Raw genomic sequence first — 25,687 nt, 5'->3', positions numbered from 1 at the left:
ATTTAGGGGGGAGGGATTTAACAGAGAAAAGTACTACACAAAAAGAATGAGACCATTATATTTTGAGGTAAATACATGCTAACACACACCTAGAATATTTTCTCTTTTCCAATAGAATAAGTACCACAGACAACAAGAGTACGTGGGGACAGAGTTACAGTCTCAAAGGCAATGTTGACAGCAAACTGAATAACTTCCTGCTGAGAAGGAAAAGTATATTCTGGGCGGCAATATCTGAAATAAAGAAACGAGATATATATTAATAGAACAGCCATGTCATCAAGCAGTATGCTGTTTTAGCAAATGAATATTGACAAAATTACATATAAGCAGTTATATTCTAATATCACTGCAGTTTTCTTAGTTATCTACTGCTATTCCATTTGTTCTCTGCTATGGTAATTGAGTTCAATTCCAGACATTTCTAAAGCACCATGTAAAAGGTACTGGGATAAGTGCTAGGTAATTTCTGGCCAAATCCTAAACTTTTAACACTCTTTTTCTTCATAAATTTCATGCCAATATACTATTGACTATATTCAGAGACTATGAGGAATATTTTTACCTAGCAAGTTGTTTTCATCATGGTTTATATGTTTCAATTAAACAAAAACCACCAGTCATTATTAAAAAAAAAGCTTTTTTTTTTATACTACATTTGGACTAAAACACTCAAACTGTATTTTGGGTATAGTTCAAGAATCAAAGAACTTTAATAAAAAAGTAAATTAATTATATAATTATTCCAGTGCCTCATTATGTCGTGGAGCTTACCAAAATTTATGCCAGTGCAACACAAGCTCTGGTGGGTCTACTAAATGAGAAAGGTATAAGTATGAACCTGGTTCCTGGCCTCCAAAGCATAAGTTCCTTAAGGGTATGGACTATTTTCATTTACTTCTGCTCTCAAGCCATCCTTCTCTTCTTCTCCCTCCCTCTGTAACTTTAGATCCCCCCCGGGTTCCTTATTATGCTAGAGCCCTCAGGCCTACCATATTACTTCATGCTATCTCCTCACCAGTAGGCTGCATATCCACCTTTCCCAGTTTCCAACACCCTTTATGTGTTATCTTCCAACTTTAGAATGTAAGCTCCTTGAAAGCAAGAACTATCTTGCTTGCTCATATCTGTATCCCTAGTGCTTAGCACAGTTCCTGCCACATAGTTTAATAAACGCTCTATTCCCAGCACTTATCACAGTGTCTTACCCACAGCATATTAACATAAATATTTGTTAGACTAGGCTAGATTCAAATCAAGTCATCAGAAAATCTAGACAATATCCCATTTGTCCAGAGATATAGTACTATATAAACACAGCCTATGTACTATGAGGGTAGCTAGGTGCATAGAGTACCTCTCCTAGACTCAGAAGACTCATCTTCCTCAGTTCAGATCTGGCCTTAAACACTAGTTGTGTGACCCTGGGCAAATCACTTAACCCTGTTTGCCTCAGTTTCCTCATCTGTAAAATGAAGTGGAGCAGGAAATGGCAAACCACTCCAGTATCTTTGCCAAGAAAACCCTAAATGGGGTCACAAAGAGTCAGATGCAACTGAAAACATCTGAACAATGATAGACAATAAATCATTCACAGTGCATTCAAACTAGTGATGAACTAGGTTCGTATTTATACTACCTGGGAATTTAACTTTATTGGGTACTCAGATAAGCATCTGAATTTCAATAGTTTCACACACTCTGTAGTTTCCAAAAATAAATGTCACAAAAAATGACATAACAGTCAATGGAGCACTCTTCAATGAAGGAGCAAAGTAAGCAGTACCTCCAGTGGATTATGTAGTTACTGGAAAAAGAGCAATACACAAATAAACCTTACGTGGTGTCTAAGTAAAGCGTGTGGACTTTCTGGTTAGCGAGAAGAGAATAGCGTTCCATGGAAGGATCTGCTCTGAAGTCTCCAGTGTGCAATGTAACAGTCCCATTTGGAAGATAAAAAAGGATCATAACAGCACCTGGACAACTAAATACCAAGACATTATAAAGGTACATTTTTGCAAAATGACCACTTCAGTGACAATGAATTAACATTTTTCAGTAACTAATCATGATACAAAATTGTACTACATAGTAAAAAATTTCAACTCTTAAAGTTAAAAGAGAGATATTTGAAAATTATAAGTAGGAGATCTGGAAATACTCATAATTCTGAGAAGCAAGAGGGTTATGAGTAAAGTAAATCAGTGGCCAAAAACTGACTCCTTTTAATGTCCTAACAAGAAAATGATTGTGGTAGAGGCAGTAGGAGAGCAAAATGAACTCTCAATGTAGAGTCAGAGAACTTGCATTCAAATCCCAGCTTTGCTGCTTCCATCTGTATGACAATGAATAAAGTACAGAGCATCTCTAGGCCTAAATTTCTTCATCTTTAAAATGGTGTTGGACCAGATGGTTTCTAAGGTCCCTCACAGTGCTAAATCTATGTTGCTAGAACCAGAGTTAGATCTACATGTGTGATTTTAGGCAAGTCATTTTACCTCATGGAGGACTATTTTCCTTGTCTGAAAAATGTAAATTTTACATGTACTACACATATGTACTTAACCTTGTAGGGTTACTAAGGGATCAAATTTAAAAAATATACAAAACAGTACATATTGTTAAGTCAAGAACCATATTAACTGTCTACCATGTGCCAGATAGTGTGTTAAGGGCTGGAGACACAAAGAAAAGCAATAGACAGTGCCCCAAGAAGCTCAAAGGATAACTAGGGACACAATACACAATAACTTACATATAAACAAAACATATAGAATAAATTGGAGACACTCTCAGAAGAAAGGCACCAAGGTTAATGAGCACTGGGAAAGGCTTTTTGTAGAAGGTGGGATTTTAGCTCAGACTTCAAAGAAACCAGGAGGTAGAAAAAAATTCCAAAAATGATGGCAGCCAACGAAAATGCACTGAGCTGGGAAATGGAGTGTCCTCTTTGAAGAATAGCAAGGTAGCCAGTGTCATTGAATCACAGAGTGGAAAAAACTGTAAAGACTGGAAAGATAGGAAAGGGTCACATTATAAAGGGCCTTAAAAGCCAGAGGATTATATATTTGATCCTGGAAGTTAACTGGGAATCACTCTGGAGGAGGGAAAGGAATGACATAATCAGATCTGTATTTTAGGAAGATCAATTCAACAGCTAAGTAGAGGGTGGCCTGGAGTGGGAAGAGACTTGAGATAGGGAGACCAAGCAGCAGGCTACTGCAATGGTCTAGTCTTGAGGTACTGAGGGCCTTTAGCAGCATGTTGGCATTGTCAAAGAAGGAGGTATGTATGAGAAATGTATCATAAGACTTGGCAATTAACATAGATGGGGAAGGGGTGAAAGAGAATGAGGAATGACACCTAGGTTGCAAGCCTAGATGGTGGGTACCCTTGACAGTTATAGGGAAGTTAAGATGAGGGTAAGGTTTTGGAGAAAAGATAATTCCAATTTTGGACATAACGAATTTAAGACATCTATAAAGACATCTAATGTCTAATAGATAGTTGGGGATAGGACCCTAGAGATCAGGAGAGAGTTTAGGGGGCTGGAAAAACATATCTCAGAAACATTTGCATAAAAGTGATAACTGGATCCATAAGAGCTGATGAAATCATAAAACTAAATAGTATAAAGGGAGAAGGGAAGAGGGGACAGGGGACAGGACAGAACCTTGGGAGATACCCACAGTTAGCAGGTAAAACCTAGATAAAGATATAGGAAAGGAGATTGAGAGAGAAGAAGGAAAAGGAATGGAAAAAACATTTATAGAGCATCTACTATATGCCAAGCACTGGGATAAGTGATGCTTGGCATAAAGTAGTACTTTTTTTTTTAAACAAATATTATCTCATTTGAGAAGGAGCAGTAAGACAGAAGGAGAACCATGAGAGGTACCATGGCAGGTCTTAGTTACCCTAAGCTGATATCATTTAATGACAAACGATTAATCAAATATTCTTTAAGGTAGAAGAGTTTCTTAGAGTGCTCTTAGACAATTTTTTACGTAATATTTTTTTCTGGTCAGCTCCCAGCAAAAAAAGTCATGTCAGGGCCCATCTTCAGTTCCTAAATAAACTAACTCAAAACTATATTCTTGTGTGTGTGTGTGCGTGTGTGTGTACATGTCTCTGTGTGTGTGTATGTGTGTGTGTGTGTGTGTACACAGTCAAATGTAAACTTGTTTATCTCAGAGCCTTATTCTGACCATGGAAGTTTGCTCTTCTGGGCAGTTTATTCAAACTGATTCAACAATGAAGACCTAGTCATAATCATATGGACCAGAACACAAATAAGAAATTGATAATGAGGTAACGCACAAGTAAAACCATTCTTAGATACCACCCTCACCCACTTTAACCTTTAGAATCTGTCTTTTAAATTCTCCTTAATATGAATGTTCTTGAATCTGTAACCACACTAAAATAATAGTAATAATAATAATAATACCCTCACACATATGTAGTATCTGAAAGTATACAAGAGTGACCAATTCTATTCCTACAGAAGTTTTCTAATTTCATACCAGCAATAACATACTGAGTAGCTGGGGTGAAAACAAATTAACACGGAAAACTAAAAAGAAGGAAAAGTAGAGAGACAGCTGGTAATAACCAAGTAAACAGTAGCCCCCATTACACTTAACTTTAATTCCCAAATTCATTTCAAATTCCAGGAAAACAAACTTCCTAAGGTTTAAGATTACCAATAGCCTGAAATTTACTTGAAGGAAATCTCAGAGGAACTGAGAATATGCTTACCTAATAACATAAACTTAATTGTCACTAATGAAAAGACATTATATATGTTGAAAGGGAAAATGGTAATTTATAACATCAGTTATGTAAGATATAATCTTAAAAAGATATAAAGAATAGCATCAACAACAGCAAATCTATTTTTATTTGACAACTAAATATTTAAGAAAAATAAACATTAACTCTTGTCTGTTAAAAACAGTTCAGATACAAGTTGGCCTAGAGGTAAAATGATAGTTATGATAACTTCTGGAGACTCCCTTCACTTCAACAATTCCTGATTCTGTGATAAATTCATCTAATACTGTCCTCAGAGGAAGAGCATGTATTATTCATAAAGTAATAGTGGCAGATTTTTTAAAAAATAGTTGTTTAAGTAGTTGTTAGTTATTTTAAAAATAGCTGTTTAAAAAATAGTTGAGAGGCAGCTAGGTGGCGCAGTAGATAGGGCACCGGCCCTGAAGTCAGGAGGACCTGAGTTCAAATCCGGCCTCAGACCAAACACTTGACAGATACTAGCAATGTGACCCTGGGCAAGTCACTTAACCCCAATTGCCTAAAAAAATAAAAAATAAAAATAAAATAAAATAAAAAATAGTTGAACCTTTCAAATTGATGAATGCTAAAAACTAGCCAAATAATTATTATTTTCTTCTTAACATTTGCAAAATAAGGCCATTTTGAAATAACTTTCATACTTACTGATTAGCATCAAGCAAAACAACTTTGATACCATTTACTATACACACAGTGTCCATTGGCAGGGGATGGAGATATTGTTCTTGCACACAGAGCTTGCTCTTTACCAAATTGCTTGTTATCTGTAAGACAGGAAGTTACAGCTACATTAAAAGTTTAAATTAGATTAATGTTCCTTCTTCCTCAATTTTGGGTCCAAATTCTTTAGAGAATATGTAAAATAAATGCTTAAAAGTATTAGATTAGTAATTAAGAGGTTCAGAGCCCAGCACCAACCATGACACTAACATCCTGCACTGAAATTAGTGACTGTTTTAAATAGAGCTTAGAGGTTCATAGCTACAGGAAGCTTTTAGTCATTACTTTTCTAGGATGGGTGAAAGTTCAATTACTATTCTCTTTAATCAAGCCACATATAGATGGATGTTTCACAAATTCTTTCATGTTAATCTTAGGTCACAAAGTTTTTCATCCTCTTACCTTACTACAATAAACTGGGAATGTAAATTTTTTTGACAAGCCAGCATAATGGTCCGAATGAAAATGTGTGAGGAAATACGCTGTGCAACCCTCTATTGCTCCATATTGAAAGGCATCAACTGTAAAGCCAGTTCCTAAAATATATTAAAAAAAATGCAAGTAGAAAAGGTCATATAAGATCCAATATATTCAAAAAAGACATTCAGTTATGAGCTAATTCAGTATCATCACCCTCAGTTCTCCAGCCTATTTCTAATCAGTGGTTCTGATTTACCAAAAGTCCTGCAGACTGTAGAAATATAAGAAATGATGACACTCTTGGACAAAATAATTCTACTAAGTAGACTGAAAAGTCTGTTGTAAAGATTTCTTTGTAAACAACTGCATCGAATAAGGCAAGTGTTAAGATACTAGTCAATTTTAAAATATACTAATATTTGTTTTAATACTCATATTTATGGAAATCATTTACTTCTGGAATAATTAACAAAAGAGGAATGTTAAGTTCTTGTATCTAATGAGCACTGATGCTATGAAAACAGGCAAAGAAACAATCACATCAAATGTGCCTAGTGCTTCAATACTAATGTGCAGTATGAAAATTCTGGGCTGATTTTACAATGAAAATCAGCCATATTATTTTGTTCTAGAATAAAATGGCTCTATGATGTACACAAAATGGTATGAATATATACGTGTGTGTATTACACATATAATATATATACATGCTCAAGGCTAAAATATAAACATAGAATAGCATGGTGACAAAGATCTAGAGCTAGAAAGGACCTTAGATGCCATATAGTCCAATGTTGTCACTTTAAGATAAGTAAAGTGAGGCCCAGAAAGGGTGTGACTTACCCAAGGTCACATGGTCCTCCATATTGCCAATGCTCTTTCTATTGCATCACACTGCCTCCCTTGGGCACATTTTTTTGATGGGGGTGGGCAATTGACACCAATTATGATTTGCTTTATATCCCATCTGGATCATGAAATAATTTACTTTAATCATATAATTCGTCTGACATTTTCCTACTAAATCAACTATACTTTCTTCCCTTTTATACAAAAAAAGCAGAGAAACTTAGCCATAGTCTAATTTAAGAAGCTAGGCAATATTATGTATAATATATAGCAAAAAGAATGGGAAAAGAGCCAACTTTAAATTTTCACAAAGCATCTCATGAATAGAAGATGTATTCACAAATAAGCACATAACATACATTTTGAAAAAGTAGGCAAAAGAACCCTATGAAGATCAAGAAGGGTGTGTGTGATTTAAATGTGGGTATTACAATTTCAATTTACCTGGTATTTTCTTATAGAAAGGACATTTCTTTTCCCTCAAGCCTCCTTCGGTATAAACCGAATCTTGCAACCTTGTTCTCCACTTCTGTGATCCACCTCTAGCTACTTTATTTGTCCCTAGTTCTCTCTTATTCATGAGCTCATCAGTTTCTCCCAATTGTGTCTTTTCTTCTTTTACAGCTGACTTTCTAAATCTTTTTCTTCTTTGTGACCCTTCACAGGATGATTCCTCAAAGGTTTTAGTTCTATTTAAGTTGTGTGCATCAAGTTCCAAATCACCCAGAGATCCTTCCCTTTTCCTCTTGTTCTGTCCAGACCGCTTTTCATTAGGACTTGCATTTTTTGTTCTTTTCAAAGCACTTTTCTCTGGCGTTTTATCCTCCTTTGCTTTTGGTGGTAACCCAAAAAACACACCTATATCCATTTGTTTTAATACTTTAGTAGAAGATGGTCTTGTGTTAGAGTTGGGAGTACATGGCAGCAATATCTCCATAGACATATGTTCAGTAGTTTTATTATGAAAAGCTTCCATGTCTAAAACTGAAGCCTTAGTACTTGCCTTACTATCCAATGCTTCCCTGCAGATATTTATTATGTGATTATTCCTTTTTCCACAAAAGGATCTATTTGATTCTTCTACCATTTCACTCTGAGTTGACTGTGGAGAAAAAACCTTTTCTTCCTTGCTTTCCAAGGACTTTAACATTTCACTGCTAAGTAATTGTTGAGAAGCCCAATCGCGAGCAGCTGGTTCTTCAGTAGACACACTCCCTCTACTTGATTGGGATGAGAACAATTTTAGCCCATCAGGGCCCACTTTATTGAGATGATAATTAGTAGAATTCAGGTCCCCAATTAAAGAAGTTGGAAAGCATCTGAAATGATTAGTGGCACATGCTGGCTCACAAGCCTTGATCCTCTCATTTTGAGAAACAGGTTTAGACAACTCACTTAAAGTGTGAGGTATATTCAATTCTTCATCATATTCATTCTGGTTTATGTAACCGTTCATTTTCCTGCAGTCAGGTTTATATTCCTCTTGTAAGGTTCCACAAAGTCTTCTAAACAAGATACAGCTGTCATCCTCATTGTCAATGCTGTAATTTTCAGAGTTTTCAGTAATAAACAGTTCCTTTCGTGAATTTTCTAGCTGCTCCTCTATATCATAAGTTTCTTCATCACTTTGGAGAGGAGAATAGGAGATTTCACAGTCACTGAGATCAGCTTCTGGCAGTGGAAGGTTCAAATGTTCTGAGCTGTTCAGTCTGTCTAATTCTCCATCAGCAAGAGGCAAACCAGAGCTCTCAAGTTTGTCATTATCAACAAATTCTGTGAACTGCATAGTCTGTTGGGATTTTGAGATGTTTGTGGAAAATGAAATCTTTTTATTGGTTTCATTTGGAGATTGAAATTTTCTTGGACTCAATGTTATCAACAAGGGATCATTTGAAACATTTTTTGCATTCTCTGTTTGTTTCTGACACTGAGTCCATCTTTCCTCTAGGCTACAGAGAAAGCTTGATTTAGTATCACTGGAACCAAGGAGCTTGCTGCTTGACATAGAAGTTGGAGAGCTAAAAAAATCATTCCCTGCTCTACTTTGAGCTAACAGGAAATGGGCATACCGTGTGTAATGAGAAGGAACTGCAGAAGTACAGAGAAGACCGTCAGGACATTCTAAAAAAAGATTTTTTGAGAGAAAAAAATTAGGATCAAGTTACAGAGTAATATTTGATTATATTTACATGTCAAATCCAGTAAAAATTTTCAGAACCAAGAGCCAACAATGGATTGGTATACTACAACAAGAGACAGATTTAGAGTCAGAAAATTTGGGTTCGAATCCAGAGGCTCTGCTACTTACTATGCATGTGACCTTAGGCATGTCACTTTAACCTCCTGGCCTCAGTTTCCTCAACTGTAAAGTGAAAAGGGCTCAACTAGATGATCTTTAAGTTTCCTCATAGTTCTAAATGTTATGAACGTACTTTCATATTGTAAAATATTAGTGGGCCTGAACCTATCTTTCTTGTTATACACCATTTGCCCTTTTACATTCTACAATCCAGACAAAACTGGCTTTCTCTCTGCTCCTCAAAGAAAGAACACCATTTCCCACCTCTGCACCTTCTTACTGGGCATCCTCCATTCCCTTCTTACTTTTGCTTCAGAGTCCCTCTTAGTTAATCCACAAGTATTTTTTAAGCACCTTTGTGGCTGGCATTGTGCTGGGGGTGGGTGGGTGGAGGGTGAGAGATTACAAAGAATGAAAGGATACCTACTTACAATGAGCTTACATTCTAATTGGGATGTCAACAAGTACATATATGTGTTTTCAGAACAAATATAAATACACACACAGTAGTTAAATACAAGGTAATTTGGAAAGGAGGTTATTAGCATTTCGGGGGGTGAAGAGATTAAGAAAGGCCTCCTGCAGAAGTTGGTGCCTGAGCTACTTCTTAGAGGGAAGAAAATGAAGCAAGGAAAGAAAATAAAGAGGTAATGTATTCTAGGAATGGGGAACATTGAGATTGGTGTCAGGAAATGAAGTATCATGAGTGAGAACAGAGAGAAGGCCAATTTGGCAAGATCACAGAGTGTGTGAAGAATAATGTCCAATGACACTGGAAAAATGAGTTGGGGCCAGGTTATAAAGGACTATAAAAGCTGAACAGGTGAGTTTACATTTTAATCTGAGGAAACAGGAAGCAACTGAAATTGGTGAAGAAAGTCACAAGTACTTAAGGAAACTGATTTGGGCAGCAGCATGTGGGACTGACTGAAGTGGTGAGAGACTTGAGGCAGGGAGACCAGTTAAAGGTGGCTGTAATAATATAGGTGAGAAGTGATGAGGTCCTGAATGGATCTTCAATTGTTTTTCCTTTAAAATGCACCTTGCACCGTCTTCTGCTTGAAGCCTTTCTTGGCCCTCCCACACCCACCCCAAATAGTGATATTAGTGCCCTGTCTTCCAAACTACTCCATATATGTATATATGGAAAACTTTGCACATATTTGTACTTACTCATTTTACTATTATGCTGTATGTGTTTATATATGTAAGTGCTGTCTCCCCCACTAAAATGTAAACTACTTGTGAGTAGGGACTGTCATTCTTTGAACTTGGATCACTAGTGGGGGAGTAAATGGTTATCAGTTCTCAAAAAAAAAATACACACAAGTGTAATCTGCAGTATTAACATTTTCTCCATCACTTTCTTAAGTCTAGACAATCAACAAAACAATTAGTCAACCCCTAATTTGTAGCCTTTGCTAATTTCCAGAGTATGACTATTCACAATTAAAATTTAACTGTAGTTCTCAAGAGCTAGCTCCAGCATGATCCCTTTGTATCCCTGGTACCTACCACAGTCTCTAGCACATAGCAGGTCCTTTAAAAAATACTTACTGACTGCTTCCTAATTTCCATCGTCAAAACAGCAGGAAATCCTTACACTATGCTATTCAACTCTATTTATAAAAGACAGACTCCAGAATCCTAACCAAAAAGATAGCAAGATCAAATTTTGACAATCTGTGATTTTAAAACATGGCAATGATTTATTTTTCCTGTTTAAAAAAAAAACAGGGGAAAGTTACTGGTTTTCTTTCTCAAGGAATTCTCACTACACAGGCTCTTCAGAATATATTTTCCTTTTACTTTATATTCCTTCAAGGAGAGGCAGAATGGAATAATGAATAGAGGGTCATTCTTGCAGTCAGGAAGACCTAGTTTCAAGTTCTTCCTCAGACAAATGCTAGCTAAGTAATAACAGAAAAAGTCACTAGTCTTTTGTGTCCCAAGCAACTCTGTAAGACAATAAACGACAATGAGCTGCCAATTTGTATATATAGAAGAAATTTCCACACCTGAAAGTTCTCCAAACTGCTGCAATCACAGGTCCTGGCCAAAAAAACAAACAAAAAACCCCAAACCATCCTTCAAGTGGAACAACAAATAGACGCTGGCTAAATTCTCATCAACTTCACTATTGAGCTGCTGAACAGGAAGCAAAGAAGAAAAGTGAACTAGTATAATTGTTCTATAGAACTGATGAATGTAAAATCCACCTTAAGAAATGGCCAGTTTTCAATTTACTGACCAAAATATCTATGATTAGAATACACATTGTCACATTGTTGTAATTAGTTTAAACAAAGTTTAAGACAAAAGGAATTTTAATAGGATATTGCTCTAATATATAATACTCAGTTATATTCAGAAATTACCCTATATAAATCTCTCTGCCTACATAAACAGGAAATTTATTGGGATTTAATTGGAAAAGAGGAATAAATTTGGAATAAAACTTAGGTGTTAACATTTAGGTCTTCACATTCTAGATGTAATACTAGGTTTATGAAACAGGATGATCAAAAATACTTGTAAAATATTCTGGCATATCCCAAACTTACTACAATCAGGGTCCAGATTTATTAAGAAAACCACAGGAAACTTCTCAAAGGCTCAATCAGAAGGCATTACTCCACTATAGATAAGAAAAATTAAAATCTTGAGTTTGAATTCTATTTTAATACTACTATGAATTAAACAATGTTTTAAAATAGTCTTCAATGGCATTAAGTCTTTGAAGTACCAAAAGGACCCAATATGAAGGTAATTTCAACTAAGCAGCTGTCCTATTACTTGGAATCCTAAGGCCACCTTATATTAAGGCTTTTCTATATCATGGTAAATTCAAGCTTCTTACAAATGAAGCAAATGGTAAGTTAAAATACAAAAGGTTTGAGAGGTTTTTGTAAATTTTGTACCCTACTTCTTTGAGAAAAAAAAATGATATGTAAATAGTTAATTCATAAATTTATTAAAAGAAACAAGTAGGTTACGGCCCAATGATAAATGACAGTTGGCAATAATGAGATCTTGTTAAGATTTTAAAGTGTCTTCTGAATCAAAGAATGACTAAATTATGCTTAGTGTAACTTTCATGTTGCACACAGCTTATTGCATTCATTAGAAGGTCTGCTGATTACGTCATATGCCTTTAGGTAAATTTGGGTTTTTTTTTTTAAACTCTAAGGCTTTGTCTTTTTACAAAATATAGAAAATACTTGCAATATCTACTTTACAAGGTTATCACGAAGATGATATAAAATAATATATGTAAAACAAACTACAAATCTTTCAGTGCTATATAAATACTAGCTATAACCCCCTATTTAGGTTCACAGACTTTTTTAATCCGTGTTCCCCTTGGGTAGACTGGTGAAACCTACTGGCCAGAATAATGTTTTTAAATGCATAAAATACATAAGATTACTAAGGAAACCAATGATATTGAAATACACTTGTCAATTAAAAAAAAAAAACAGTTCATAGACCCTGGCTTGGGAATTCATGTAAATTTAGACAAGCCTCAGAGGTCATTCCTTATATTTTATAGATGAGGAAACAGATTAAGTTACTTGCCCAAGATCACACAAGTATCAGACTCTTCTGACTGTGTTCAGTGATCTCGCCACTGTTCTGCTGCCTCTGCACCTGAAACCTTCCTAGAATCTTCCTTCTACATATTTTATCATGGTGAATGCATCATGCACATTTGTTGATTTCAAAGGCAAAATATTTACACTTTCCTTTTATGTTTTCATGAAATTATATGGTAGAGGGGAAGAATTTTTTTAAAAGCTTTCTTTAAAAGCTTCCTTAAAAAATTATTCCTGTTTATACCTTTCTTCACAGGAGTACCTTTGACCTCTGACACTTTCTTTGCCCTTCTTAAATCTTTTAAACTATATCTTTAACAAGCTCAAAGAAAAAAATATTCTTGATTTTCATCTTCCCTCTTCACTATAACCCAGTTAAACTCACAGTAGCTTTCATATCCATCCTGGGATCCCATTGCCTGACTCATTTAATTTTTCATTCAATTGATGTAAATTTGGCATATCTGACCATTTTGATTGGTTACAAATCATTTTCCTTCACTCTAAAAGCTTACCTCTTTCTGAGGACTGTGGAGCATCTAAACATTCAGCAACATGCCACCGAGGTGTTTGACCCAGCAATAAGGAAAAAGGCATTTGGCAACTTGGACAGTGTCCACTATAAACTGGATGCTGCTTTGTTGGGGTTAGTTTTTTGGTATTTGTCTTTCCAAGCTTTGCTTTCGTAGTTACCTTATCCAGGGACTGCTGAATATTACTGCTACTGTTTAGGTTTGGTTCAGACACAAGTGTCTGAGAACCTCTTTCTCCTAAATGTAATTCATCTTCCTTAGATTTTTCCTTAACTTCCACAGTCCTTTTGTTTTTACTTTCACATCTTTTTGATTTGCATTTACCATCTGTAGCCTTTTGAACAGAGTTAGAAACATCTGATTTTCCCAATTTTCGTTTTCTTATGGATTTATATTCCCAGATATCTTCTTCCAATAAGTTTTCTTCTGACATGATAATGCAGCAGTATCATCAAAACAATACCAAACCTAGATGAATTGAGAGTTCAAGCTTTGATGTAAAATTACTGTAATTGCAATTACTGTCTTTTAAAAAAAATAAAAGACAAAAAATTAAATCCACTGAAAAAGCTTTAAGCTTTAAAAGAGTGGTGTGTCCAATTCACTGAGCTTGGGAAAATACAAACTCTGCTTCAAAGAAAAACCTGCAGTAATTTTCTGCTTCCAAAAAAAAAAAAAAACAACAAACCAAAACCCCCCAAAAAATCTGCAGTAGTTTTTAATACCACAATAAAATTTTAAAGGTTACACATCTATGATGATTAGTTATTTGTTGTTGCTGGTTCATTCTGAGAGTTAACTTGAGTTATTGTAAACAAGCAAAGACATAGTCTTAAATCTAGAAATTAGAAGTATTTTCAAATTCAAGCACTTAAGGAAATTTCAGAATTCGCAGGCATTAAATTACTCCAAAATTCACTATTTTAATATACAAATAGTGTTGTAAAAGGGATAAACCCTGTCCCAAATGTACATATGTTTAAATTACTCTCAAAACAAAATCATTAATTTTTTCTCCTAGTTAATTGGTGCAAGAACTGTTCCAAAAAGGAAATGGCCTATCTTCTTGTTTGGAGGTGGGTAAAGATGATTCCCCGTAGCAAGAAATCGCACTACTATCATTCAAAGCTGTGGGCACTGAACAAATTCGGCTTCCGGGAACAATGCAGCATCTTCCACTGTACAAAGAAACAGACACAACTTGAAGCGTGAAATTCCTGGGTACAGAGATCATGTCTCCTAAAGAGTCTATGACAGCGAGGTGGCTGGCCTTCTTTACGCTCTCTAGCCAAAATGGGGCCACCTGATACCTCCCTCTACCTTCCTCTAGAATTGCCTGGTTTCTGAATGGAAAAGATAGCAAGGGGCCCACTGTGGGTCCAAGGGTCAGGGCCTGGCGCCATCCCTATCCTGGGGGTGCGGGAAGAGGCAGTGCTAGCCAAGCCCCCAATAGAGAGCCATCGCTAAGACTTTTATCAGTCCAAGAACCCGGCCTTCTGGGACTCCTGCCTGACAGAGACCCCGGTGGCATCCACACCTGTGACCTCAGGGCCCGCCCCCCCACACCACAGAGCTGCAGCTGCATCCTCTCCCCCGCCCGCTTTCCCCCCTCTCAGTCCCCTCTGCTCCCTTCATTCACCCGCGGGCTCGGCACTAACCTTTCATCCGCTCCAGCACTTTCCACACGCCAGGGGACAACTGACAGAACTCTTTGTTTCTCTTTTTGCGAGTCTCCCCTACCCTTAATTCAGGACGCGGCCTCTTCCATTCTACTCGTACCTCGATTTCTTAACTTTGTGCTTCTTTTGAGGCGGGAACATCTTCCCGCTCCAAGGGCCGTATCGAATCCGCTGATCTCGAACAAATACGGGGAGGTAGAGGGGGGGCTTCAAAGTGAGCGAAGGGGAAATATTGTTATCTGAGTTCCACAACTTTGATTTAAATATGTATTTCCTTTTAAACATCATGTGTCGGGAAGAATTCATTTACTTAGGGCCCCCGCAGGATAGTATTTCCCGTGCCTTTTCGACTACGAATCTACCACTGCGAATATTTGCACTCGCCGGTAGGGAAATGACCTCGAAAAGGTAAAGCAGGGGGGCGGGGCGACAATTTCGCGGTTAAGTGGTGTTTAAAAATAATTAGAACTTTGATATTTAAGACTTGAAAGCAAAACAAAACGTAAGTTAGAGGTAAATTCCGCCGTGAAGGGAGAGGTGAATATGCCGCACTGAAACCGAAGGGCCGTCTAGGCTTTCTTCCCTCCCCCCACCCTGCCCCAGGTCCCTGGGAAGGAATCCGGCCCGCGCAGCCGGAGAGACACAGGGAACATGGCGGCTCCTGGAGCCGCGCGCTCGAGCCTGTCGGCCCTGCTGCCCGCCCAGACCTCGCTGGAGTACGCGCTGCTCGACGCCGTCACCGCGCAGGAGAAAGACACGCTGGTCTACCAGTACCTGCAGAAGGTGGACAGCTGGGAGCGGGACCTGACTGTGCCCGAGTTCCCGGAAGGTGAGGGGACCCCGGGCAGCCCCTCCCCTGCCCCAAGGCGGTGAGGCGGGGGCCGGGCGCTGGGGTTGTGAGTGGCCTTGCTCGGCATCCTCCCGATGCCTGGAATTCAGGAGGCGCCTAATAAATGCTTATTGACTGTCAGATATCTCCTGTCCAGCGCCCCACCCCCACCCCCATAGCCGCTGAGGTTTTGGTATCCTCAGACCCCTCCCCGTCTCCCCCAGGCCACCTCTTGGGGTGCGTTTCTAGGTGCTGAGCTACAAGCCTGGGGAGACAAAGCAAGCCCGAAACAGTCCCTGCCCTCAAGGAGCTTACAATCCATCAACAAGGTAGTTTCACTGATTTCGGCAGCCCACTTAGGGGTGCTCTGCCCCCTTTTGAGTGCAACCACTGATCTGCAACCGTTGAAGGATACAGCCGCTGCACCTCGTACTTCAGAAACGTCCGTTCTCGGAGATCCATCCTTGCGGATGAGGCGGCAGATGCTGTTCCGCGAAGCCCTTCTTTGGCCCTTATTCCCTGGCAGAGTGGGCAAAGGGGAGGCCTTTACGGTTTACCTGAGGTGGAGGTGTACAGAGAGCTCATGCATTGTTAATGGGCTGGAAGTAGCCAGGCTCAATTGTCGCCATCAGGGAAGCAGGGACCTGGCATTTTCCTGGCCAGCGAGCCCTGCTGTTTGCCTTGCAGAAACAGGACACTTCTCATGACCCTCTGCTTACCAAGAGCAGGGCCAGCTTTTACTTGACAAAGCCCTACTGGGTTTTAACAAAGAAGTCATTTTAGTAAGTTCATAGGTGTAGATCTAGAAGTCAAGTCAACAAGTATTTACAAAATGCTCACTATATTGTCCCACACAGGGTGACAAAGAAAGTGGGGAAACAACCCCAGCCATCAGGCTTACAATCTATAAGCCAAATGGGTCCTGAGAAGCCCATCCTTTCGTTTTACAGATGAAGAAACTGAGGTATAAAGAAGTTAAGTGACTTGCTTAGTGTCGCACAGCTAGTAAGCTCATGAGGTAAAATTTGAACCCAGCTCTTCCAGATTCCAATTCTAATGCCCTGTTATATCATTCCGCTTCTTGGTTCTCTTAAAAATGGACATTAAAAAGGATACAGATTTCTTTTGTTTTACAGAAATTCTACTGTAACTTGTACTTAAACTTAAATGAACTATTGGCAGGGGTTTGGAATTTTTAATGATGACTAATTTTGTTGTAATGGTATTTGACTTCTAAAATACCATACCAGTAAAGGCCATTGTTTGGAGCATTGGCTTCTGAGGGTCAGGGGAAGCTGAGATGTATTACAAAGTGTCCTTTTTTGTTTAAATTGCTCTCTACTTCACGTTACTTTTCTTGCTGTAGATAAACATTTCAACATTGAACAATACTAAATTTTAGCAGGACACTCTTTGAAACAAAGTAAGATAGATGCCCTATCAAATTAGATATGTACAGTCCATGTATTTAAGTTTGCCACAGATATATTATAACCAAGATTTCATAGGGTTCTGATCATTATGAACAAAACACTGAAATGCTTTCTGTCTTGGTTTGCTGATTTTTAAATTGATTTTGTAACATATAAGTGCTTTGCCAACAAGAAAAAGCTGTAAGCTAATAGACAATAAGTGAATATCAGAAATAATATAACTACTTTTGGTCCTTTCTTAGAAGTTGGGACTTAACCAACTCATGATGTTATACAACTAAGCCATAAGACATTATGCCCTAGTGTAAAAATGCTCTAGACTTGAGCCAGGAGACCAGGGTTCAGATTCTGCCTAACTAGCTGTATTACAATTTCCCCATCTGTAAAAAGGGTACAATAATTGACATTTATGTAATGATTTAAGTTTTGCAAATTGCTTTATATATGTTTTCTCATCTGTTTTTTGTAGACACTCCAAGAATTATCCACATTTTAAGGATGGGATACCAATTGATACTTCTTTTTCTTCAACTTTTCTTAAGTTTTTATTGAAGTATGGTAATTTAAGCTACTACATGGTTTTTCACAATAGGAATACAGTACTAATTATTAAGATGCAAAAAACATCTAAGTGCCTCGTGTATAAGCCACTGTGCTAGTATGTAGAATACAATGACAAAAACAAAAAATAAGGAAAAGCCCAAGGACTATATAAATGAGTAAATTCAAGGGGTTATAAGAAGAAAGTACTGGCAAGTAGGAAATCAAGAAGGGCTTGAGGGGAGAGATGACTTGAAACCTGGAGGAAGTCTGGCTTTTGAGATGTAAAGATGAGAAGGAAGTACATTTCTAGCATGAGAGAGCCTTAAATGCCAGGCTGTAGAGTTTGTATTCCTATGGGCAGTGGAGAACCTCTGAACACTTTTGAGCAGGGGAATGATATAATTGAAATTGTGCTTTAGGATGATAATTTTGGCAGCTGGTAGGTGAATTTATTGGAGACTAGAAGTAGGGAGACCAGTTAGGAGGTTATGCTAAGAGTGGGAGTAATGGGAGTTGAGTGGAAGGGATGGATTTGAGAAATATGAACACTTTGAAACTGATTGGATTGGGGCAGTGAAAAGAGGGGCATGAGGGGTGACTGAGATTGTGAACTAAAGTACTGGAAAGATGATGGTACCCTTTCAATCAGTTAATAGAGAAGCATTTGTTAAGGCCTACTGCCTTCCAAGCACGGCTACAAATATATAAACAGAGAAACAATCTTGGGTCTTGAGGAGCTTACGTTTCTAACCTGAAAGATAGACAAGGGCATGTATATCTGAGAATGTATGTGTTTATCTGTATATGTAAACATATACAGAATAAATATAAACTAATTAAATGATAGTTTAGGAGTGAGGGCACTAACCTCTAGAAAGACTTGGAAAGAAGACTTCATGGTGCTTCAGCTATGCTTTGAGGGAAAGAAAAATATTCTATGACAAGTGAGGAGTGAGTACATTCTGGGTGTGAAGAGATGAAATGTGTGTGAAGAACACAAAGAAGGCCAGTTTGGCTGGATTGAAGAGGGCAGAAAGGGGAGTGATGTCTAGTGAGGTGGGAAGATAGGTTGGTATTAGATATAGGAAAATTTGGAGGAGTGGGTTTCAGTAGTATATGAAGAAGTTCCATTTTTAGATATACTGAATTTGAGATGCCTTTGTGACATCCAGCAGGAAGTTGGCAGTATGAGCTTTGAGTATAGGGGAGAGGTTAAGATTTGGGATTCAAGAAAGCCAAGGACCAAGGCAGGCCATTGGGGAACATAGTATCAGGGCCACAAATGGGGGGCTGACCAAAAGGGCTACCTCTATCTCAGAGAATTCAGCAAATAGGAGATGATACATGGGGGACATGAAGCAGCTCACTGGCTAATTTTTATTCTCTCAGCAAAGTAGAAGGCAAGTTCATCTACTGAGAGGGAATAGTGATGGTAGAGAATTAATTCAAGAGAGGAATAGGTTTGAAATGGCCACTTTCTGAAGTTTGGTGGACTCAGGGAAGAATAAAAGGATTTCCATGCAGCATAGACAGTACAGTGAAAATCAGATAACATGAATTTTGAGTGCATGGTTGTATGACTTCCTCCAGGAACATTTAGTAACATGATTAAAGGTTAAGAATAGGCATGGTGAATGGTGGAAAGACATAGGAGCAAGGGATTTAGTGGTAGAAGATTATATTTGATTGAAGTGGTAAACTTCAGAGTCAAGACTGTGGAGAAAGGAAAGTTAGGACATAAGTATGATGCATTGGGTGAAATGAGAGGGTCAGAGAGACATGGTGAGGATAAAGAATAGGAAGGTTTAGGAAGTCAAACAGAAAAGAGAAGGATAGGAGATTAGGGATAAAGAATAGGAAGGTTTAGGAAGTCAAACAGAAAAGAGAAGGATAGGAGATTAGGATCAGAATGGGAAATTTCAGAATTAAGGGTTTTAGAAAGGAAGATTGCTGTTCATATGTTTACATCGGCATGAACTTGCTGATACAAATGTCAAAGACCGGTGATTTTATTGGTACTGGTGTTCCAACTACTATATAGATCAAAACTCTTTGACACCTTAATTGACAGTTTAATAAGTTATGGCCACAGCATGGTCATGATGACCCTTTCTAAGTTGCAAGGGTCATCTAAGAAGTCTCTAGGCTTAGTTGTTTTGGGGGACTGTTTTGGGATCCAATGCTAAACATTTTCAGTGTGATAGGATCTACTAGACTTCTTCCTGGCTGAAATAACCTTTGAGAAACCAAGTAGCAAGTTAGAGAGGACTTAAATAGAGTTTGCAGTTTAATAACTACAAAAAATCTTATTCTTTTACTTTGCATTCTTTATGTTCATTGTCTATGTAGCAAAACTTTTTTCACATTAAGCTTTTTCAGCCTAAGTCAAATGATCTTGAATCCAAATGAGTAGAATACAGGTTTAATGAAGCATTATTGCTTTTTGAAGAGTAGGGAATGAGCATTTGCTGAATGGAATATACAAGAAATCTGATTTTCTCCATAAGATTTAGCATCCTTGGTTGCATTCTCTAGTTCTGGTTGAACCTTCTCTCAAATTGATGGATACATGGGAACAGAAAAGGAAGTAGACATACTACTTGACACTTCTACTCACTGCCTTTTATAACTGCAATGTTTTCCAACCCTTTGAGGTCCGAGCCACCCATTAATTTTACTTGTTCCAAATCTCTCTTGGTATTATTCATTGGCTTCCATATAATTCTTTCTCAAGTGGTTCATTATCTGACTCACAGTCTTCTTTTTCATCTTATTACCCACCTTTAAGTTTGGGGACTCAGTATGTATCTGAATGTCATGTCTAATACTCTGGCCTCCTAATTTGTCAATCCTGTCTACTGCCATAGATTTTTAGTCCAACTCCTCTGCTAGTAGAAGTAATTGTATCTTAGGTCTCACCATTATGTAATTGTTACTTTCTTACCTCTGTTATCTTGAACTTTGAAATTTCCTTCCTTCATCACACTGTCTTGTTTTCTTATTCCCCTTGTCCTAAACCTATTCTTCCTGCCCACCATGTATGACCTCCAGTTCTACACCTCACTGTTTCCCCAGTTTGTCATGCTTGTTCTGATCTCACTGTATTTCCTTCACAGTCTTGCCCCAACTCAGCTTTATGCGTCCTCTGTCCTTGCATCTTTATCCTTCTTTCATCATTCACACTGTCCCTCTACTTAACCCTGTGTTTCCCCACCTCCAGCCTTCTCTATTACTACCTCCCATCACACAAGTGTTTTAATTGGGTTTGCATGTTATCTGTCTCAGCTAGATTCTCATTATGGTACTGAACTACTTTTATTCTTCCTTGATTCACTCCTTCATCTTACCCTTGGAAGTGACTATTTAAAACTTTTCCTTCTCTCAAGACCTTACCATACCACTTCCCCTTCTTTTTTCTGTAGAAAACCCTGACTCTTGCTTTGCTGAAAGAGCCAATCAGTTAACAACCTTATGTTATCAATGTGTCAGAACACTGTTAGCCAAGTGCTAGTGAGACATGGACAAAAATGAAACAATCCCTGTCCTTATGGAGCTTACATTCTCTTGGAAACAAAAATATGTATTTTTTATATGTTTCTTGGTAGCAAAAGCTTTTATTGTGGATGGCAACTGTGTGTCAGGGGCTCAGGATACAAAATCAGAAATGAAACAGTCCTTGCCCTCAGAATCTACATTATTGCCTCTAATATAGGTATGCATAAAACCCATACAAGGCTATAAATAGACACATCTCAATTCCACATGCCTTAAGTTAGAAGTTTTAGTCATCTCTTAAAATTTATGGCCTGTTGTATTAGTTATTTTTTAAAGGCTGTTTCATTTTTTTCTTTATGGTTTTAGTTGAATTATCTGTTCTTATAACTAAAATTTATATTAATTTCAGGACTAGAATGGCTGAATACAGAGAGTTCCATTTCTGTCTACAAGGATCTTTGTGGGAAAATTGTAGTCCTGGATTTCTTCACGTACTGCTGCATCAACTGCATCCACCTGTTACCTGATCTTCATGCATTAGAACACAAGTACACAGATAAAGGTATTGTACTTTAATTAGCTACTAACAGAATTTCCTGGCAAGCATAAAGGAAGTATAGCTGAGTCACTTATTTGTGGATGACTAAACATTTGGCCAGACTTCAGTGATTCTAAAAGTAATTTCTGATCTCTGCTAACCTAAAAAAAGGACTCCATGTACTCATTATAACTTTTATAAAGGGTTAAATTTTGTTACAGTGATCTGTCACATCAGAGGACCAACATTTCTAGCATCATCTCATCCTGCCTTAAAATTGCAAAGTGATTCCAAGATCAGCAAGCTTTTGTGTTTCTACTATATGCCCAGACTTATTTTTAAATTTTTTTTTTAATTAAAATGTATGACCATTTTTAACTTTTGTTCTTGACTACATTATGGTACAATTTTGAATTCAGTGTTACTGTTGCCTATTTAAATATAATCTGACACAGACTGAATGATATGATACTACAAAAAATTATAACAGTTACCTTTTCTTTGGTCACAGCTACATATAAAATTTGTTTCATGTAACCTAGTATTTTCCAGTGTGGTAATCTGCCTTGAGTTGTGAATAGCTGTTCAATAGATATTCAACAAAATATTTGAGGAAACCTCACAGAATGGAGTAAAGGGAGAATACGAGTAGTAGGAAGGTTGGAGGGAATGTACCAAAAGGAAAAGTAGCAGGTACAGTAAAACTTTCATTAATTGAATTGTTTAGACAATAGGGAGTTGTAATTTATTATGTTTTGTAATTAACAGTAATGGAAAGAATGTTGGATCCCAATTAGAAGGTTGAGTTCTACTTTTGGCTGTGCTGAACTAGCTTTGTGACTTTGGGACGATTCTGTCATCTATAAAGTGGGGGTTAGATTAGATCATTTCTAAGGACTCTTCTCCTAAAAATCAGTAATTCTTTATGGAATGTAATTTTAATCATTTTTTTAGTGATTCAGAATTTTGTAGTTCCTTGAGGATCACCTTTATGAACACCTGTTATACAATATTGTAAATATTAAAAATGTAAGAAATTATGCCCCCATTCTTCTGATCCCAGAGTATTATCTAGACATTGTTTATTTTAAACCTTTGCTTTTAGATTTTTCTTCCATCGTTGGCATCTTGATTGATAGAAAAATAATTTAGAAAAAAATTATAATTTATTTTTAATGGGGCTCCCCATTACCTCCAAGATCAAAAACAAATTCCTCTGTTTGGCATTTAAAAGCTCTTTGCAACCTGGCTACAACCTACCTTTCAAAGCTTTTGCATTATTCCCCTTTGTATACTTGATGTCCAAACTGACCTTCTTGGTATTCCTTACAATTGACAGTTCATCTCCTGTCTCTCCACCTTTGCATATGTTGTCCCTTATGCATCCTGAGTGTTTTTTTATTCCTATAGTTGTCCAGACTGTTTCTTATCCCTGGAATGCACTTCCCCCTTCCTTATCCCTGCTACCTAGAATAGTTGATTTTATTCAAGGCTTAGCTCACATGCCACCTCAAACATGAGACCTTTCCTGATCCTCTCACTAGGTCCTAGTGTCTCTCTTTCAAAATACCTTCCATTTATTTTGTACATAGTTTATATTTACATGGGTACATGTTTCCCCAAGGTAATGTGAGTTATTTGAGGGCAAGGACTATTTCACTTGGGTCTAGTGCAAGATATGTAGTAGGCTATTAATAAAAGCTTTTTGATTAATTGATTGATTTAAAATAGTTTTTAGTTAACTGAAGAGGAGAAGTTTCTGAAAGAAAGGAAGTTTATAAGACTTAAGAAAACGTTGTCTGTGTGACATAATGGAAAGTAAAATTTACAGAAAAATGAAAGCATCTTGTAAGTTTAGGGGAGAAAAAAGAGGATAGGCAGAAACAATTAGAAACTGCTGTTGGTTTCATATCAGTTTGGAATATGTAGCCATGACTATACTTTGCCAAAATAAATGGGAATCTGAGATGAATTTTTGCTTAAAGGATAACTGATATTTAAAGCTTATTCAAACCACTTCCTAGGCCTGCATGTGTTAAAGTCATGATTTTATTTGACCACCCAATGAATCCATTTCATACTATAATTGCTTTTAAGCAAATATATTTGCACAACAGAAATATGAGAATTTGTTTTACCTCTGATAATTATATCCTGAAACACCAACTTGTCAGTCAGTAGTCACTATTGAGAACTCAGCAGGGGTTTGCTAGACATTTTACAAATGATTTGTTTCTTAGTCTCTGTCAGTGGAATTGGCTAGATAAGGGAGAATCAAAAATAATGCAATTCAAGTAATTCAGTATTTGATTAACCTGAAAACATAAATTGCTTAGTAAAGAACTCCCTACTTGATAACAACTAGAAAACAGTCTGGAAGAAATTAGATTCAAATCACCTATTACACCATATTTCTTAACAAATTCAAAATGGTTAAGTGACCTGAATATTAAAAATTAAAAATTAGAAGAGAAGCAGATCATATTCCTTTCATAGCTATAGGTAGAAGATAAATTCCTAACCAAACAAAAGGAAAAAGCAGCAGATAAACTAGATAATTTTGATCACATGGAAAAGAAAGTCAGTCTGCAAGGATTAAGAATCTACTATGTAACCAATAGGAGCAGCTAGGTGCTATAGTGGACAGAGTGCTGGACTTGGAATCAGGAAGACTCGTCTACCTGAGTTCAAATCTTTCCTCAGACACTTACTAACTGTGTAGTCCTCGGCAAGTCACTTTACCCCATTTGCCTCAGTTCCTCATCTGTAAAATGAGCTGGAGAAGAAAATGACCAACCACTCCAGTATCTTTGCCAAGAAAACCCTAAATGTCACAAAGAGTCGGGTATGACTGAAAATGACTGAACAACAACAACAACAGAATGTAAGCAAAATTGTTATAGGCACTGGTGTTATGAGTGCTAAGAACGAAATAATTTCTACTTGCCTTGAGCTTACATTCTAATGGAGGAGAGAACAAGTACATGTACAAATATATCCGGCGCAAATATAATGAAGTTACTTAATAAACACACAAAGATGTAAATACAAGGTAGTTTGGGAGATAGAGCACTAGTAGTTGGGGCTTCAGGAAAGACTTTTTGCAGAATATGATGCCACATCTGCATCTTTAAAAAAGAGAGGAACTCTGAGAAGGAAGTAAGGAAGGAATGTGTTCTAGGCATAGGGAACAGTTGCATACACAAACACACACATACATACACATACACACACTCAATGCGTCTAAAATAAGAAGGAAAGTGATTAATGGGAGAAAAAAATCTTTGTATCAAATTCTTATAAGTGTTTAGTTTTCCAAGTTATCTAATTGTAAGTCCAAAAACCATTGCCCAGTAGAGAAGTGATCAAAAGATATGAACAGTTTTCAAAAGAATTACAGACTATTTACAGCCATATGAAAGAATGCTCCAAATCACTAATAAGAGAAATGCAAATCTTAAATCTTGAGATTTCACTCCACATCCAGCAAATTGGCAAAGATGACAAAAGAAGGGAATAGTCATGGTTGGAGAGATGGTGAAAAGGCAGACATGGCAATGCAGTATTGGTGGAACTAATGATTCTATATGCTGGTTATGAAAAGCAATTTGGAATTATTCAAGTAAAGTGGCTAAAATGTCCATACTGTTTGACTCAGAGTTTCCACTTCTAGGAATATACCCCAAGGAAGTCACTGACAGAAAGGCCCCATACACACCAAAATCATTATTGCAACATTTTTTGTGGTAGCAAAGAGCTGAATTGGAGAATGTCTAAACCAGTTGTGTAAGGGATTCTTTCTGTGCTATAAGAAACAAATAATGAATCTAGAAAAGTATGCAAAGACTGATATGAATTGATGCAAAGTGAAGTAGAGCCAAGAAGACAATAAAAATGGTGACTACAACCAATGTAAAGGGAAAGAACAACCTCAAAAC

At 37.2% G+C, this 25,687-nt stretch overlaps 2 protein-coding genes across 2 annotated transcripts in view; one reads left to right on the top strand and one right to left on the bottom strand.

Moving 5' to 3' along the window:
- Nucleotides 1–89: 89 nt before the first annotated feature.
- Nucleotides 90–14,781, bottom strand: DCLRE1A (DNA cross-link repair 1A). The gene is made up of 6 exons (XM_020988094.2): nt 13,215–14,781; nt 7,249–8,925; nt 5,938–6,071; nt 5,461–5,579; nt 1,841–1,984; nt 90–234 (listed from the first exon to the last, which is right to left on the bottom strand). The coding sequence occupies exons 1-6, from the start codon at nt 13,663–13,665 to the stop codon at nt 90–92; spliced, it is 2,670 nt and encodes an 889-aa protein (XP_020843753.1). The 5' UTR covers nt 13,666–14,781.
- Nucleotides 14,782–15,325: 544 nt separating this feature from the next.
- Nucleotides 15,326–25,687, top strand: part of NHLRC2 (NHL repeat containing 2) — a 76,599-nt gene continuing 66,237 nt past the window's right edge. The window contains 2 exon segments of the mRNA XM_020988096.2: nt 15,326–15,740; nt 21,621–21,773. Of these exon segments, the coding sequence (XP_020843755.1) occupies nt 15,563–15,740; nt 21,621–21,773 (331 nt within the window). The 5' untranslated portion in view covers nt 15,326–15,562.

Source organism: Phascolarctos cinereus, unplaced genomic scaffold, assembly GCF_003287225.1.
Source record: "Phascolarctos cinereus isolate Bilbo 61053 unplaced genomic scaffold, phaCin_HiC Scaffold_3;HRSCAF=262, whole genome shotgun sequence".
NCBI lineage: Eukaryota > Metazoa > Chordata > Mammalia > Diprotodontia > Phascolarctidae > Phascolarctos > Phascolarctos cinereus.
Note: the sequence above shows the minus strand (reverse complement) of the source record. Positions and strands in the feature narration are given on the sequence as shown.